This window comes from Rhincodon typus, chromosome 2 (assembly GCF_021869965.1).
Source record: "Rhincodon typus isolate 14 chromosome 2, sRhiTyp1.1, whole genome shotgun sequence".
NCBI lineage: Eukaryota > Metazoa > Chordata > Chondrichthyes > Orectolobiformes > Rhincodontidae > Rhincodon > Rhincodon typus.
This window is the reverse complement of record NC_063333.1, coordinates 118,859,064-118,876,894: the sequence shown is the minus strand read 5'-3', so window position 1 is coordinate 118,876,894 and position 17,831 is coordinate 118,859,064. Positions and strand designations below refer to the sequence as shown.

Below are 17,831 nucleotides of genomic sequence, written 5' to 3'. Positions count from 1 at the left end.
AGTTGACAGAAGACTTGTGAGCCAGAGGCAAGCTTGACCCACAATAGGGAGAAAATGTTTAATATTATAGATACAAAGATCGACAACGTTGAGTTTTCAGAGAATGCAGAACACAGACACTTTCCTGGTGGGAATTTGAATGGACTGCACTTCCTGTATTCTAATCTTGGGAGTTTGAGGTTCTCACGTGGTATATCACTTAAATGCAAAACATGGTTTCACTATGCCAATGTTGATTCATTTGTGCCAGACACTGTTCTAATTCTCATGGTGGAGTTAGCAGTGAAGCTTTTCTTTCAAAACACTGACGCCCAAGATTTTGACTTTGTTAAGTATAACATGGAACAGTGTTTGGTACTAAACCACTTGGTTTGGAGCCGACTCATGAATGTGGTCAATGGTAAAAGTGAAATTTATAAATTTTAGCACCAAACATTTTTAGCAATTTATATTAACACTTGATCATTTCACCTGAAGCAAAGAAGCGATTTATTCCTAGGAGGAAGTCTTAACAGATTTCAATACTTCTTTTTCCAAAACTTCCACTCGAAATTAAATATAATTTTTTTTTCTTTCAGGACTGTTCAGATTAATCATTATTTTGGTACAGATCAATGAATTAAACATTTCCTCTCTCAGCAGAATTTCAAGCTGTTCCCTGTGGCACATTTGATCGTGGGGAAGGTCTGGACCCCATCCCAATTAGGTCTATTACAGGTGGGCTGGCACATCCGTAAAATATTACCTCTCTCTTCGAATCAAAATCTCTCAGTTGGATGTAAGAGATCCCTGGCACTATTTCCAACAAGGGCAGCAGAGTTATTACTGGTGTTCTGGCCAATATTTACCCTTGAATCAATTTCAAATCAACAGCGCATACCTATCAGGACCCCAAAGACGTCCCAATGCAATGACTCTGAGGAAGTTTCAACTTGTGGTGGGCAATTCCCCATTACATTGGAACCTGAAAACTCAAGAGTTGGATACTTCAGAGGTTCCAACTTACTTACGTGGATAGTTATCTAGGAAATGTTAGGCAGAAAGATCCTAGATAAACACTCTGCTCCCAACTACTCCCTCAACTCAATTCATCCTTAATCAGCAACTTCCTCTGACCCCCACACTCCATCTAAACACAACCGACCCAACCTCACCAACTCCTCCCTTGACTACTGCCATGACTCTGACTACTCTCAACTCTTCCCCCCATCTTCTGATACACTCCAAAACCCATTACCAACCAGATCTCACCACCTTACCCAGCTGCCATACAACACAACCACCACCCTATTACACTACCAGCCTACCCATAGATCACAATACCCATCCTACCCCCCTCTTCTTTTCTCAATTACTATCTTACCATTTACATATCTACATATTCACACAAATACTCCCAGATGTGGAACAGTGCAACTAGTGCCTTAGAAAGAGGTGTGGCTTCTGTACAAAATTTCAACACTGCTCCCTCTGAGGTTTCCTGTGCTGAATGAGTTTAGGAGTGTCCTATTTGCCTGGTGAGTGTGAGGAAAAAAAGGGATTCAGACACTGCTCAGAAGATTTGGGCCATTATTTAGTCGTTATGGTATTTTATTTGTGTAGCGTGCAATTTGGTAGCTACATTGTCTTACAAGAATGACATTTCTGAAAAAAAATCACTGGTTATAATGTGTTTTGGAACAACCTAATAGCAACATTGCAGCACAGAAAGTGGTTGCCTGGATCTTCGACACTCTGCTCGCACTTTGAAGAAGCAATTCACCTGAACCATTCCTCTTGCTTTATGCGTGCATAATCTTCATTTTCAGATAAATCTAATTGACGGCTATCGTTTTCACACAGGGAGGCCTAAAGGTCTGGAAATCAAACCTGAGAGGATACTGGAGACAGATTCAATAGAGGCATTCAAAAGGAATAATACTATCATCTGGAAAGGGTAATCTGAGGGGAAGATGTTCAAGGAGGCTGCATCTATTCTGGGCTGATCCGGTGACCAGATGGTGCTGGCCCTTCGCCCGTTGTTGAGGCGACTCGACCCCGGGAGCATGGCTCCAGGCCCCGTTAGGTGGACGTGAGGCTCTGGCCGGGAAGCGACCCCCCCCCCCCCCCCCCCCCCCCCCCCCCCCCCCCACCAAACCCAGGCCCGGGATCCGGTGATGAGCGACGCCGGGTCCGAGCGGCAGCCCCGCGGCCTGGTGCGGGACATCGAGCTGCATGTGCTCGAGTGCAAGGTGTGTTTCGAGAGGTTTGGCAGCAGCCCGGCCCGCCGACCGTGCAGCCTGCCGTGCGGCCACGCCGTGTGCAGGCAGTGCGCCTGGGCCCTGTGCCGGCCCGAGCCCCGGAGGCAGCTCGAATGCCCTTTCTGCCGCTGGAGCGGGCCCGTGTCGCGGGCCGCCGACTGCCTCCCCTTGCTGCAGCTGGCCGAGCTGCTGTCTTCAGCGGCCGCTGAGCCCCTCAGTACCGGGACCTGGCCGGCGGAGCTCAGCTCCGTGTTTGGGGGTTGGGGTGAGCTGCTTAACCCCCGGGGTCTGGCGGTCTGCTCTCACTCCGGAGCCCTGGCCGTGGTCCAGGACGGCGAGCAGTGGCTCCGGCTCTTGGAGTGGGGCGGCCGCCCGCTGCCGGGCCTGGGCCCCAGTGCGGACGAGCGGCCCGTCTACCCGCTGGACGTGGCGGTGGCCGGAGGCGGGCAGCTGCTGGTGGTGACGGACGCCGGGGACAGGTCGGTCAAGGTGTTCGCCCGGAGGCCGGGCGGCCGGCTCGAACTGGTGTTAACGGAAGGCGGCTTCGGCCTGCCCTGGGGGCTGGACTGCGGCTCGGCCGAGCGCTTAGCGCTGACCGACTGGGCCCAGGGCTCGCTGCTGCTGCTCGACCTGCAGCTGCCCGGCGGGGCTTCACTCCGGCGGGACAGCGTCTGTCACGGGCTCTGCCACCCCCGGGAAGTGGCCGTCAGCCGGCGGGACGGCTGTATCCACGTCGTGGAGCATCCCGGATCCAGAGGGGGCCGGCGGCTGAAGACCTTCAACAGTCGGGGGCACCTGGTCCGTCAGTTGGACGGCCTGGGCCGGAGCCCCGGAGCCGGCCTCGGCATTTCTGGTATCGCCGTCGACGGTCAAGGCAACGTCCTGCTCGCGGACGGGGACAGTGGCACCGTGGTGTGGGTAAGCGGCCCGGACAACCGGCAATGCAGGACCCTGATCGAGCGGGGCCTGGTCCGGCCTGTGGCCTTGGCCTGGGCCGCTGACCACACCCTGATGGTGCTGGACGCTGGAGATCACACCCTCAAAGTGTACACGGTCCGCTGAAGACACCGCAATGAACGGAGCCGACATTCCATCGCTGTTCCTGCAAAACCTCCCAAAAACAAAGCACTTTGTGACCAGAAGAAAGACTAGGAATGAAATTCAACTTGAACTTTTATAGGGGAGGGACCCAGGAGCTGCTATTGGAAATACAACGATTGTCTGTACTTTTGTAAAAAAAACAAAATTTACTGGAAATCTAACACCAAAAATATTGAATTACGTTATGTCCTTTGAAGATTATACTAAAAGTTATGTGCTTTAAAAATTATTATATTATAAATTAGGCCATTTAAAGAGCAGAAGACTCCTACAGTTCTTATAAGCGTAAACTAATTTCTTTCCTGATTACACGTAAAATCTCCTTTATTCTTTTTGGTTTCAATTTTTCTCTGTTTCAACCACTTAAAATATTTCAGTGTTTTCTCTCATTTCCCAAAAGAATGGACTTTGTTGGTGTTACTGTTTCAATGAAAACAAAACAACTTCTTGGTAGCAAGGTGTAGAGCTGGATGAACACAGGCCAAGCAGCATCAGAGGAGCAGGAAGGCTGACATTTTGGACCTAGACCCTTCTTCAGAAATGGCGGAGGGGGAGGGGGTTCTGAAATAAATAGGGAGAGAGGGGAGGCGGATAGAAGATGGATAGAGGAGAAGATAGGTGGAGAGGAGACAATCAGGTCAAAGAGGCGGGGATGGAGACAGTAAAGGTGAGTGTAGGTGGGGCATTAGGGAGGAGATAGGTCAGTCCAGGGAGGACGGACAGGTCAAGGGGGCAGGATGAGGTTAGTAGGTAGGAGATGGGGATGGGGCTTGAGGTGGGAGGAGGGGATAGGTGGGAGGAAGGACAGGTTAGGGAGGCGGGGACGAGCTGGGCTGGTTTTGGGATGCGGTAGGGGGAGGGGAGATTTTCAAGCTTGTGAAATCCACATTGATACCATTGGGCTGCAGGGTTCCCAAGCGGAATGAGTTGCTGTTCCTGCAACCTTCGGGTGGGATCGTTGTGGCACTGCAGGAGGCCCAGGATGGACATGTCGTCTGAGGAATGGGAGGGGGAGTTGAAATGGTTTGCGACTGGGAGGTGCAGTTGTTTAGTGCGAACTGAGCGTAGGTGTTCTGCAAAGCAGTAGATGAAGGGTCTAGGCCCGAAACGTCAGCCTCTCTGCTCCTATGATGCTGCTTGGCCTGCTGTATTCATCCAACCCCAAGCCTCCGCTTGGTTTCCCCGATGTAGAGGAGGCCACAACGCGAACACCGGTTGCAGTATACCACGTTAGCAGATGTGCAGGCCCAAGCTATGCCTGCCTCTTTGTAGGTTACATGGAACAATCCCTCTTCCGTAGCTACACTGGCTCTAAACCCCACCTCTTCCTCCGTTACATTGATGACTGTATCGGCGCCGCCTCGTGCTCCCACGAGGAGCTCGAACAGTTCATTCACTTCACCAACACCTTCCACCCCAACCTTAAGTTCACTTGGACCATCTCTAATACCTCTCTCTCCTTTCTATATCTCTCTGTCTCCATCTCTGGCAACCACCTAGAAACCAATATCCATTTCAAACCCACCGACTCCCACAGCTATCTAGAATACACCTCCTCCCATCCACCTTCCTGCAAAAATGCCATCTCCTATTCCCAATTCCTTCGCCTCCACCGCATCTGCTCCTAGGATGAGGCATTCCACTCCCGTACATCTCAGATGTCCTCGTTTTTCAAGGACCGCAACTTCCCCCCCTCAGTGGTCGAGAACGCTCTCGACCGTGTCTCCTGCATTTCCCGCAACTCGTCCCTCACACCCACTCCCTGCAATAACAGCCAAAACAGAATCCCCCCTGTCCTCACGTACCACCCCACCAACTTCCGGATCCAACGCATCATCCTCTGACACTTCCGCCATCTGCAATCCGACCCACCACCAAAGACATTTCTTATCTGCTTTCCGAGGGACCACTCTCTCCATGACTCCCTTGTCTGCTCCACACTCCCCTCCAGCCCCGCCACACCCGGCACTTTTCCCTGCAACTGCAGGAATTGCTACACCTGCCCCTACACCTCCCCCCTCACCCCCATCCCAGGCCTCAAGAAGACTTTCCGCATCAAGCAGATGTTCACCTGCACGTCTGCTAATGTGCTGTTCCCATTGTGGCCTCCTCTATATCGGGGAAACCAAGCTGAGGCTTGGGGACCGCTCTGCAGAACACCTATGCTCGGTTCGCACTAAACAACTGCACCTCCCAGTCGCGAACCATTTCAACACCCCCTCCCATTCCTCAGATGACATGTCCATCCTGGGCCTCCTGCAGTGCCACAACGATGCTACCTGAAGGTTGTAGGAACAGCAACTCATATTCCGCTTGGGAACCCTGCAGCCCAATGGTATCAATGTGGACTTCACAAGCTTCAAAATCTCCCCTCCCGCTACCGCATCCCAAAACCAGCCCAGCTCGTCCCTGCCTCCCTAACCTGTCCTTCCTCCCACCTCTCCCCTCCTCCCACCTCAAGCCCCACCCCCATCTCCTACCTACTAACCTCATCCTGCCCCCTTGACCTGTCCGTCCTCCCTGGACTGACCTATCTCCTCCCTAACTCCCCACCTACACTCACCTTTACTGGCTCCATCCCCGCCTCTTTGACCTGTCTGTCTCCTCTCCACCTATCTTCTCCTCTATCCATCTTCTATTTGCCTTCCCCTCTATCCCTATTTATTTCAGAACCCCCTTCCCCTCCGCCATTTCTGAAGAAGGATCTAGGCCCGAAACGTCAGCCTTCCTGCTCCTCTGATGCTGCTTAGCCTGCTGTGTTCATCCAGCTCTACACCTTGTTATCTCAGATTCTCCAGCATCTGCAGTTCCTACTATCTCTGAAACTTCTTGCTATCTCTGGGTTGTGATGAACTGCAGATGCTGGAGTCAGAGACATCACAGTGTCGAGCTGGAGGAACACAGCAGGCCAGACAGCATTAGAGGAGCAGGAAAGTTGACGTTTCGGGTCAGGACCCTTCTTAAGAAAGTGTTTAAAAGACAATCTTATTACTTTAGAACCACAGTTACTGCTGTTGAGTCAAACACAAGAATCCATTTGTCCACATCAAAATCCCAGAAGCAACAAATGAATAAATGATATATGGCTTATTTCTTATCAACATATAAACCAACATTTTCCTAGCTAACATTTTCCAATTTTGTGGAAGGATCACTCAAACCGAAACATTAACTCATTAAAGCATTGATTTCTCCGCACAGATGATGCCAGACCTGCTGAGCTTTTTCAGCAATTTCTGTTTTTGTTTCTGATTTACAGCATCCACAGTTCTTTTGGTTTTAATTTAGTTTAGTTCTTATGTTATTTGAGAAAGCTATTCAGGGCAGGAAATCGGCAGCTTACCAGCTCCACTTTAAATAATGCCACTGGAACATGTGCATTTTCAGACACATGGGGCATGGGTTTGAGTCAACATCCAACAGTGCGATGCTCACATTGAACTGCACTCAGGTTCACAGTGGAGGCTTCAAGCCACAACATTACAACTGAACCAAACTGACATAAGTGCAGTTAGTCTTTAATTGGTTAAAAGTAGTGCCCATTCTTTATTGACAGTGGTAACAGACTATTCCACTAAGGAATGCCACAGCTAAAACGTGCTACATTTGACCATAACATCCTCCTCCAATGCCACTCCACTGTCACTCAGCCAGTGAGACTTGCTTTACCTGGTCCTATACTTACTTATCTAATCTCATGCTGTTCCCAAACCATTACCTCAGACCATTTACGATTGTCTAGGCCCCAAGCTCTGTGATATCCTCCTGCACAAGTCAGCCTCTCTATCTTGCTTTCTTTCTTTAAGATACTCCTTAAGACCTACATCTTTGACTAAGCTTTTGGCCATCTGACGTATTGTGTCAAATCTTCTGAACAGTTGCAATCACACTCAAATTACGATTCCACCCCTGCTTTTTTACACTAAGAAGGTGCTCTGCATTTCTGACAGGAGATTCTGATTTGCACTTTGTCAGAAATGTGTAGTGTAGTTTAAATTGAATAAGTCATTTGTAGTGCATGATAAGAGAAATCAAACTGCACCTCCTTATTCTCAGCAATAGTTGTCATACTCTGTGTTTTAAAACTCCATCGTTACAGACAATGCTTTGACAGCTCGTGTCAAAGGGTAAGTATGTAAAGTATGAATTAAGGTAGGGTGCCACATGGGTAAGGTCCTGGGTGGGAGAGGTGGCATTTTGGTCCCCAGGTGGGGGTGGGGTTAGTACCTGGGAGATAGTAAGAACTGCAGATGCTGGAGAATCTGAGATAACAAGGTGTCGAGCCGGATGAACACAGCAGGCCAAGCAGCATCGGAGGAGCAGGAAGGCTGACGTTTCGGGCCTAGACCCTTCTTCAGAAATGGGGGAGGGGAAGGGAGTTCTGAATTAAATAGGGAGAGAGGGGGAGACGGATAGAAGATGGATAGAGGAGAAGATAGGTGGAGAGGAGACAGACAGATCAAAGAGGTGGGGGTGGAGCCAGTAAAGATGAATGTAGGTGAGGAGTTAGGGAGGGGATAGGTCAGTCCACGGAGGACGGACAGGTTAAGTGGGCGGACTTCACAAGCTTCAGAATCTCCCCTCCCCCATCGCATCCCAAAACCAGCCCAGCTCGTCCCCGCCTCCCTAACCTGTCCTTTCTCCCACCTATCCCCTCCTCCCACCTCAAGCCTCACCCCCATCTCCTACCTACTAACCTCATTCCGCCCCCTTGACCTGTCCGTCCTCCCTGGACTGACCTATCCCCTCCCTAACTCCCCACCTACACTCACCTTTACTGGCTCCACCCCTGCCTCTTTGACCTGTCTGTCTCCTCTCCACCTATCTTCTCCTTTATCCATCTTCTATCCGCCTCCCCCTCTCTCCCTATTTATTTCAGAACCCCCTTCCCCTCCCCCATTTCTGAGGAAGCATCTAGGCCCGAAACGTCGGCCTTCCTGCTCCTCTGATGCTGCTTGGCCTGCTGTGTTCATCCAGCTCTACACCTTGTTATCTTAGTACCTGGGGAGTTTAGTTTAATAGTTAATAAACATAAAGTTCTGTGGGTGCTGGAAATATAAAACAAAAGCACAGAATGCTGGAGCAGGTCTGGCAGCATCTGTAAAGAGAAAAACAGTTACTGTTTTGAGTCCAATGACCTTTCATTAGAACTCAACAGTATTAACTTCAGTTGATTACCTCAGTTGGCTAGATGACCATTCTGCAATGTAGAGTGATACCAACAGCCTGGGTTCAGACCCATACTGGCTGAGATTACCATGGCGTGGTGATCCTCAGGTTAAACCGCCATCATCCATCTCTCTCTGTCTCTAATGAGAGCAGCCCTAAAGTCTGGTAGGACTATAGCAGATTTATTTTTTATATTGAAGCTTCTGACATCTGCTCTATATCTGAAAAAATTCAGGCAGAACTCAGTTCTGTGAAACTTTTATAACAGATTTGCCAGATATAATGGATTCAGAAATTAACTTACAGGGTTAATGTGTAAAAAAAAAAGTGAAAATACAGTGCAAAAAGCCAGCAAAACATAGAAAACAAACAAAGGCAGAAAGGGAATCAGAGGAAAAATGTTTTATGAGGTCTGTGACATCATGGAAGAACAACTGGTGTATTTTACTGAATTGGGCCATCTCCGTAAAGGTTTTAAAAGAAAAAGATATTTTATGGATAATTACTCGTGTTTTAGGTTATTCCATTTTTCAATATTTTGCAGTTTAGATTTTATGGTTATTAATAATCCAGGTGTTTATTTTATATGGAACACTTCTTTAAATCACATTATTCCATTCCACCTCAGCAATAACATAACCATAACAGAACCTTACAGTATCACATAGATCCGTTAGACTGGGAAAGTGGGAGGTGCAACAAAACCTAGCTGAAATTAAGCACACAGGTGCAGCAGCCCATCAAGAAAGCAAATGGTACATTGAAGTCCACAGTGAGAGGATTTGAGTACAGTGTCTTCCTGCAACTGGACAGGACCTTGGTGAGACTAGACCTGAAGTATTTTATGCAGTTTTGGTCTCCACATCTGAAAAAGAATATTATATGGAGGGAGTGCAATGAAGATTTACCAGACTGATTCCTGGAAAGGCAGGAGAGATGTGTAAAAGAGACTGGATCGGTTTGGATTATATTCACCAAAGTTTAGAAGAATAAGGGCTATCTCATAGAAATCTGTAACATTCTAATGACTAGACACAGGGTAAATGCAGAAAGAATGTTCTCAATGACTGGGAAGTCTAGAACCAGGGGTCACTGTAAGGATACAGGGTAAGCCATTTAGGACTGAGATGAGGAGGAATTTCTTCACCCATATAGTAGTGAGCTTGTGGAATTCTTTGCCACAGAAAGTGGCTGAGGCCAAAACATTAGATGCTTTCAAGAAGGAGATAAATGATAGTTCTTGGGGCTATAGGGATCAAAGAGTATGGGGAGAAAGCACAAACAGGGTACTGAGTTGATCAGCTATGATCATATTGAATGGTGGACAAGTGCTGAATGGCCTAGTCCTGTAACTATTTTCTGTATTTTTTATATTTGTATAATACTATCAGATCAGCAATGGTTTTGTTAAATGGTAGGGCAGGTTCGATGGGTTGTGTGACTTTCTGCTCCAATTCCTTATACAGGTCATTATATACAAACTATCCTATCCCAGAATATTTTCCACTAGCAATTCACCGGGCACAAGTGTATCTGTAAGATTTCTTATAATGCTTCTCAAAGTCACACACCATCTTGACTTGGAACTATATTGCTGTTCCTTCACTGTAGTTTCATGTGTCTAATTTCTGGAACTTTCTCACTAACAGCACTGTGGGTGAACATATACCCCATGCATTCATATGCAGCATTCAAGAAGACATCTCTCATGCACTTTCTCAAGGGCTATTAAGGATGGACATTAAATGCCAAACCAGCTAAGGATATCCACATACTGTAAATGAATTTTTAAAAAATAAAAAATGATTTAGTTCAGTAAAGCACTTTTTAAAAGAGAATTCTTCAATTAAACCAAATAATTTCAATTTTCCGCAGCATATTTGATGCTGTGCCAGAATTAAATGGAGCAAGTAATGACTAAGTATTTCTGTTTACTTCTTGAGTATTTAATTTAATTGCAGATGGTTCAGATAAACAAAATTACACTCATAGCATGTACTGTATAACCTATGTTTAGGAGTATCCATTTTATGAGGCTCAGAGGGACCTATGATGACCTTAGAACATTTGTTCCTGTATAGTTCATACTCTCTTCAAGGAAAGGGAAATATTAAAAGGCCATTTCCCAAATGCTGTTTGTGCTCTTTCTGATACCACTCAGAATTCTAACTAACAAAGGCAACTTGACCCTATCATTTAGTGTTAAATGCGTTACTAAAAGAAAATGTTCAGAATACAGGTTCAATCTATGCTCAGTGCCCTTACCAATATTCATTCAGCACTATTGCAACAATTCACTTTGGATTCAGAAACTAGGGACTTTCTTTAAATTGTAAAAATAACTAGTCTGAAAAGCTAAGGTTCATTGTACACGTAGCTTCCAATGAAAAAAGAGAAAATAATAACAAGTTAGTATTTACCATCAAACCGTAGAGGTTTATATTAATTTACAATAATTACACTATAATTGGAATTCTAAAGATCTTCTCTAAAAGGTGGGCAATTGCAAGAGCAGGGAAAGATGGAGAGAGGTTGCCAGTTCCACATTTTAGTGGCTAAGCAGCTGAATGACCGACAGGAGAAGACTGTATATTGAATCTTAACTTTGAACACAGAAAAGAGAAAGATCATATTGTTCTGCTACTTTCTAGCCCAGAAAAAAATGAAAGAATTGTGAAGAGAAATAGTCCAAAGTAGTATCAACAAAATAGAGACAAGAATGGATATAAGAAGGAAAGCGTTTGAGGCTGGCAGTTACAGATGTACTCAATCTCAGATGACAAGTTTGATGTATCAAGTCTATAAATGTAAGGGAAATGCCATAAGAAGTTGCTCAATTTAGACTCTGTACTGGGTTAAGATTGGTTGAGAAATGCTTGCAAGAGAAAACCAAATGCCTTGGTAGGTAGCAGTTTGTTTAGAATGGCACGAAATTTAAGTTTTTAGAGATATCCAAGGCAAAGGCAAATTGCACATTGAGGTGTTAAAGGACAGAATTAAAAGGTGTGACATTGCTAATAAGTTCACCATTGATTAGTCACATGAAAACTCAAGCTGTCAATAATAGATTAGTTTAGAGCTTTTGAGTTGAAGATATTTTCAAAGTTAACCCTAGCTTCCGTAACTGGGAAAAACAGATGTGATGGCAATAGGGCTTTAAGTTTGTAAGAGCATTCCCATTTCTTGCCAATATTGTGGTAATAAATACATATCAAGGAGAAAAAGCAGGGACAAAGCAAAATTAAATCAACAGTAAGAGTAAGATGGAATGTAACAATATTATTAAACAGTATACATAAGAACTAGGAGCAGAATTAGTCAATTTACCTCTCGAGCCCGCCTTGCCATTTGATATGACCATGGCTGATCTCATCTTGCCTCAACTCTACTTCCCTGCACGCTCTCCATAACTTTTCAAACCATTACTAATTTAAAATCTATCACTTCTTTAAATTTACTCAGTACCCGAGCATCCACTGCACTTTAAGGGAGTGAATTCCACAATTTCATGACCCTTTGAGAGAACTAACTTCTCTTAATCTAAGTTTTAAATTTGCTACCCTTTATCCTAAAACAATAGATTGTCCCACATGCATGGAGTTCCTCATGTCTTATTAATTCCGGAGAACAGAAGATTTGAACTGTGTATGTGTGGATGCCAAGAAAGAATAAAATTGGACAATAAAATAAAACAAAGAACTGCAGATGCAGGAGATAAAATCATAGAATCATACAGCACTGAAACAGACCCTTTGGTCTAACTCATCCATGCCGACCAGACATCCTAATCTGAGCTGTATGCACTTGCCAGCATTTGGCTCATATCCCTCTAAACTCTTCCTATTCATATATCCATTTAGGTGCCTTTTAAATGTTGTAATTGTACTTGCCTCCACCACTTCCTCTGGCAGCTCGTTCCATACAAGCACCACCCTCTGCATGAAAAGGTTACCCCTCAGGTCCTTTTTAAATATTTGCCCTCTCACCTTAAACCTATTGCCTCTATTTCTGGGCTCCCATACCCTAGAAAAAAGACCTTGGCTATTCATCCTATCCATGTCCCTCATAATTTTATAAACCCCTAAACATTCACTCCTCATCCTCCGCGCTTCAGGCAAAAAAAGCCCCAACCTTTTCAGCCTCTCCTCAAAACTCAAACCCTCCAGTCCCAGCAACATCCTTGTAAATCTTTTCTGCACCATCTCAGGTCCTATAGAAGGGCGACCTGAACTCAATGCAGTATTCAAAAGTGTCCTCACCAATGTCCAGTACAGTCACAACATGAGGTCACAACTCCTATAGTCTGTGTTCTGACCAATGAAGGCAAGTGTGTCAAACACCTTCTTCACACCCTGTCTACCTGTGTTTCCACTTTCAAGGAATTATGTACCTGTACCCCTAGGTCTCTTCGTTCAAATAAAAACAGAAATTGCTGGCGAAATTCAGCAGATCTGGCATCAGAGATGAAGAGTCAGCGGATTTGCGACATTAAGTTTGCTTTCTCCTCAAAGATGCTACCAGCCATGTTGAGTTTTGCCAGTGATTTATGATTTTGTTTGAGAATAAAATTGGACTTGTTTATGATGACTTTTACATTGAATAGTCTTTTCATCCAAGAAGAGTTACTATTTTGTTGAGATTTGCTGGAAGATTATTGATGCTGAACTGAATATACTTCTGTTTGAATACAAATTTCTATCAATTTTGGTCATCTTCCCCACAAATAGGTCTGGAAAATGTTGTTTTCATAAAATTTGGCCTCAAATATTGCTTAGCAGTAGACTAGATTTACTAACTGACAACCTTGAACTGATCTTCCAACACATATTCTCTTCATCACGAAAACTACCTATTCCAAATCCATAATACTGATTACCTCTATCCCTTCTTTAACTCATTTGATGAGGAAACCTTCATCCATGTTTTTGTTATCTCCAGATATATTTTTTTCTGGTTAGTGTCATACCTTCCATTCTCTTCATGCAGAAGACTATCCAAATTCTGCTGTTTGTATTCTAATTTGCATCATGTCCAGTTGATCCATCACCGTTATGCTCCTAATGAAGCAACACCTCAACTTTAAAATTCTCATTCTTATGTTCAGATCCCTTCATATTTTTTTCCTTCCCTATCACTCAACCTCCTCCAGTTCTGTAACCTTTCAAGAAATCCACATTTCCAGAACCCTTGCTTCATAGTCATTCTCCATTCCATTTGCCTTTCCATTGATCATAGATCATTCAACCAATTATGCCAAAAATTTGGAATTTCCCCTAAGCCCGTCTACACTGCTCTGTTGGCCTTTAATATGCTTCTGAAAACTTATCTTTTTGACAAAGTTTTTGATTATTTGTCCTAACGTCTGTTTCGTTAGCGAGTGTCAATTTTTGTCTGATTACACTCTATTGGGGCATTTTCTACATTAAAAAACGATATGAGTGGAAACTGTTTTTAAAATAATAAATTCAAAGTTTCAACATGTCTTCCTGATTTGATAATATAAAATCACACAAAGCACATTACAAAATGGAAAATGTACTACTTGCGCTAACATTTCTAGAGAATTGAAGTAATTTAGTTTGCAAAGGATCTCAAGAATTGAATGATTCAATGAGGAAAATGCTTTCCTGGGTATGGTGTTGAATCCAGCTCAGATAGTCAAACTTTTCAACTCAGTCCTAAATTAGATGAATTTCGAGTAGTTTTCAGTAAGGATAAGTCTGCTCATGATTCATCAATAAGTTAGAAGCTTATTGAGTGAAAATATTCCTCAGTTCATTCTGCTTATTTGACATACAAAATAATGTACCCATTATGATGCTGCCCAAGAGAGAAATGTAATGGGCAGAACAGTTTTCCACAGGCCAGGAGGATGTAGAAATTCTAAGATCAGTGCCTTCAAAGTTCAGTCACATTGCTGAACTGTGTAACAGTTTTAACCTGTATTTGGTCGTCATTGTATCTTGTAATGAGTGACAAAATCTGTACTTCATTCTACAGAACTAGTATGTTTGATTTTGATAAGACAAAAACATTGACTAAGAAATGTTTATAATATAAATATAAAATTTATTTTAATGTATCAGTGAGAGGATGCAAGATCAAGGACTGGTTGACTTAATCCTGTTTATTTCAGGACTAAACAATAAGAGAAAATGTGTAAATTTCACAACACATTAAAGTCATTATAATTAAAGGTGGATCCCAACATTCCAAACCTTCAGCAAATATTTATCTTTGCTTTGAGATCCAGGTGTATTTTTCAAGAAACTAACAGTAAAATCTATCTAATAATGTTTTTGATTGAAATTCCCGATGCTGATTGAAAATCTGCATTTGTTTGTGCAAAGATGATGATGGTATGTTGTGTTGGGGTATGGTCATTGCAGTATGACTATATGTTCAAACTCCTTCTTTGCCAGTACCATTTTGACAATTTATCTGAGTATGTGTTCTCTGACATTAATGTTTACATGTAGAACCAAGAAGGACGGATGGGAATACCACCATGTACAAATTGCCTTCCAAGCAGTAACCTATCCTGACTCGGAACAATATTAACAATCTTTCATAGTTGAGGGGTCAAGATGATAGAACTCCTTTCCTAACTGTACTGCATGTGTGCTACAACAGATAGATTGCAGCAGTTGATGAAGGCTGCTAATCATTACTTCCTTAAGTGCAATTCAGGATGGACAACATAAATTAGCCTTGCCAGTGATGCTAACATCTCAGGAACAAATTTTTAAAAATCATTTTAAGTTAAAACTATCAAGCAAATTTATTGTTTAAAAATATAAGCAAGCTCCTGAATAACAGTTATATAATTGTAAAGTCACAGTTGGGTGCAGTCTACTTAATTAGTTAAAATAATATAAAGGTCTCAAATATAAGAGCTAAGCTAAGCTATGTAAATATTTCTTTACGACGTGTGATAGTTTCACTCCAAAGGATGTCAAAGAACACAGCAGGCCAGCTTTCCTGCTCCTCTGATGCTGCTTGGCCTGCTGTGTTCATCCAGCTCTACACCTTGTTATCTCAGATTCTCCAGCATCTGCAGTTCCTACTATCTCTGTCAAAGAATAGTTGCTTCTCTTCTCCTTTCATGGCTTTTTCTAAATGCTTTCTATTTAAACAACTTGGATTTATATGGAAGCATGAAGAAACAAACATCACAAGGTATTTCAAATGATGCTATCAAACAAAATTTGACATCAAGCCACAAAAGGAGATATTGAAACTAGTGACCAAAAGCTCAATGAAAGACGCAAGTTTGAAGGAATCATTTGAGAGAAGAGAGAGCGCTGAAAACATTTAGGCAGGAAATTCTAGAGCTCAGCTCTAGGCAACATAAAGCATGGCTACCAAATGATAGTGTGATGACAAGTGAAGTTATGCAAGAGCCGAAAATTGGAGGAGTGTTACAATCTCAGAGATTTTCAGGCCTGGATGATATTTCTGAGCTAGGAACTGGAAGGTCATGGAGAGATTTGGAAAGAAGTATGAGAATTTTAAAACTAAGGCATTGCTGGGCTGGGATCCAATGTGAATCAGTCAGCACAAATGCTTGGGAAATGGCACTTCATGCAAGTTGGAATATAGCCAGCAGAATTTTAGACCAGCTAAAGGTTTATGAAGGTGCAAAGTGAGATGTTGAATAGAAGGTCACTTAAATAGTTGAGTCTGGAGGTAACAAAAGTACAAAGGAAGACTTCATCAGTAGATGAACTGAGCTGGGGTGGAGTCAGGTGAGGATACAGAGGCAGAAATAAATAGTCACGGCATTGGACCAAATATACAACTGGAAGCCAAGCTCAGTTTAAGATAAATGGCTTGTTTCAGCCTTAAAACAGTGGCCAGAGAGAGATATTGAACTGATCACTAGAAAGTGAAAATATATGGGAAAGGAACAGATGGTAGATAAGCTCTCTCAACAATATTAAATGTAAATTCTAAGGTAAAGATATAAAAAATAAACTCAGTCCATATGTGTACAGGTGGAATAGGATAACTTGCATTCCTTGCCAGAGGAAATTACGTTTCTCTTTGCTTCATGACTGGCTTTCTGTGCCTCACTCCTAACCTGCTTGTAAACATGAGACCAATTGCTACACAAAATAAAATACAGTAGTGTTTGCAAATAGAGATCTTCTTCAATTGCAGAAGAATTCAAAACATAACATGTCTGGCAAGGTAAATATAGCAAAATTTGTGCATATTTCATGGTGTATTCGCAAATGGTAAAATCATATGTTATGATACCAGAATTTATGTCAGAGATAAGTTTAGAAAGGTGAAAGCTGTAGTTAACAGAGAGAAATATTGTCCACATAATGGTACTGCACAATTCCCTTGGGATAGTGGTTACTACCTACAAAGAGAATAGACATAATTCTGCATGGCACAGATTTTCCAGTCTCTGCATGGACAACCAATATATAGATAGGTGAACAATTGGCCCGTTCCCTGGAACCCTCGAAAAAGTCTCTGATTCTGAGTTAGAGTTGGAGACTTCGAACAATCATGAATTACTTACCTATAAAGTTACCCCAGAAATGCAATGTTAGATGGTAATATCCTAGTTTAACTCTTATGTAACTTTACAACTGCCTCCTTCTCCACCCCCAGTACCATCTCAATTGCCTGACATCCTCCCTTGACCACGACTCCACCCCCTTTTCTTCAACGCCCCCAACACTTCACTCCCTGGACCTGCTGACTGCCAACATCCACTGACCCCCAATATTCCAATATTTGACTTCTTTCTGAAATCCAACAAGCTACTACCCCCTAAGTAACCTAACCGGCATCCTCCATTCCCTAACTCTTCCAAATGTCTACTACTGCACTTTTTCATGGGGTGGCACACAGACAAAACTGAGCACCCATTCATTTTGACTGGTGGTATCACAGGCACAGTTCATGTATCTGACAGATTCTGTAAGGATCCCGAGGGGAAAAAGCTTTCATAACTTTGACAGCCATTGGTAAAATGTGAGACACTAGGGTTCTGATGTGTCACAGGAACTTATCTTCTGCTGGTAGAATCTGTGTAATCTTCTGCAAATTGCATTTTTCTGCTAATTCCCTCCCTCTAGCTATAAGTACCACACACTTATTTACAAATTTGCTTGATGTGATTTCAGTTCAGTTGCTGCTGTTTTCTCCCTTTCTTTCACTCCTCACTTCCTGGAAGCCTGGCAACCTCCTTCGTCCAAAGTTAAAATCGTTAATCCATGTCAGTATCACTTTAATTGTGTAAGAAATGTATACTAAGTGGTAACCAGTCTCTGAAGATCTGGGTGCTTGCACACTATTTAA

General features: G+C 43.4%; 1 protein-coding gene across 1 annotated transcript; it reads left to right on the top strand.

Moving 5' to 3' along the window:
- The first annotated feature begins 1,527 nt into the window (after positions 1-1,527).
- LOC109910681 (E3 ubiquitin-protein ligase NHLRC1) lies at positions 1,528-3,598 on the top strand. Its single transcript, XM_020509907.2, has one exon. The coding sequence runs from the start codon at positions 2,157-2,159 to the stop codon at positions 3,300-3,302; it is 1,146 nt and encodes a 381-aa protein (XP_020365496.2). The 5' UTR covers positions 1,528-2,156; the 3' UTR covers positions 3,303-3,598.
- Positions 3,599-17,831: the final 14,233 nt, after the last annotated feature.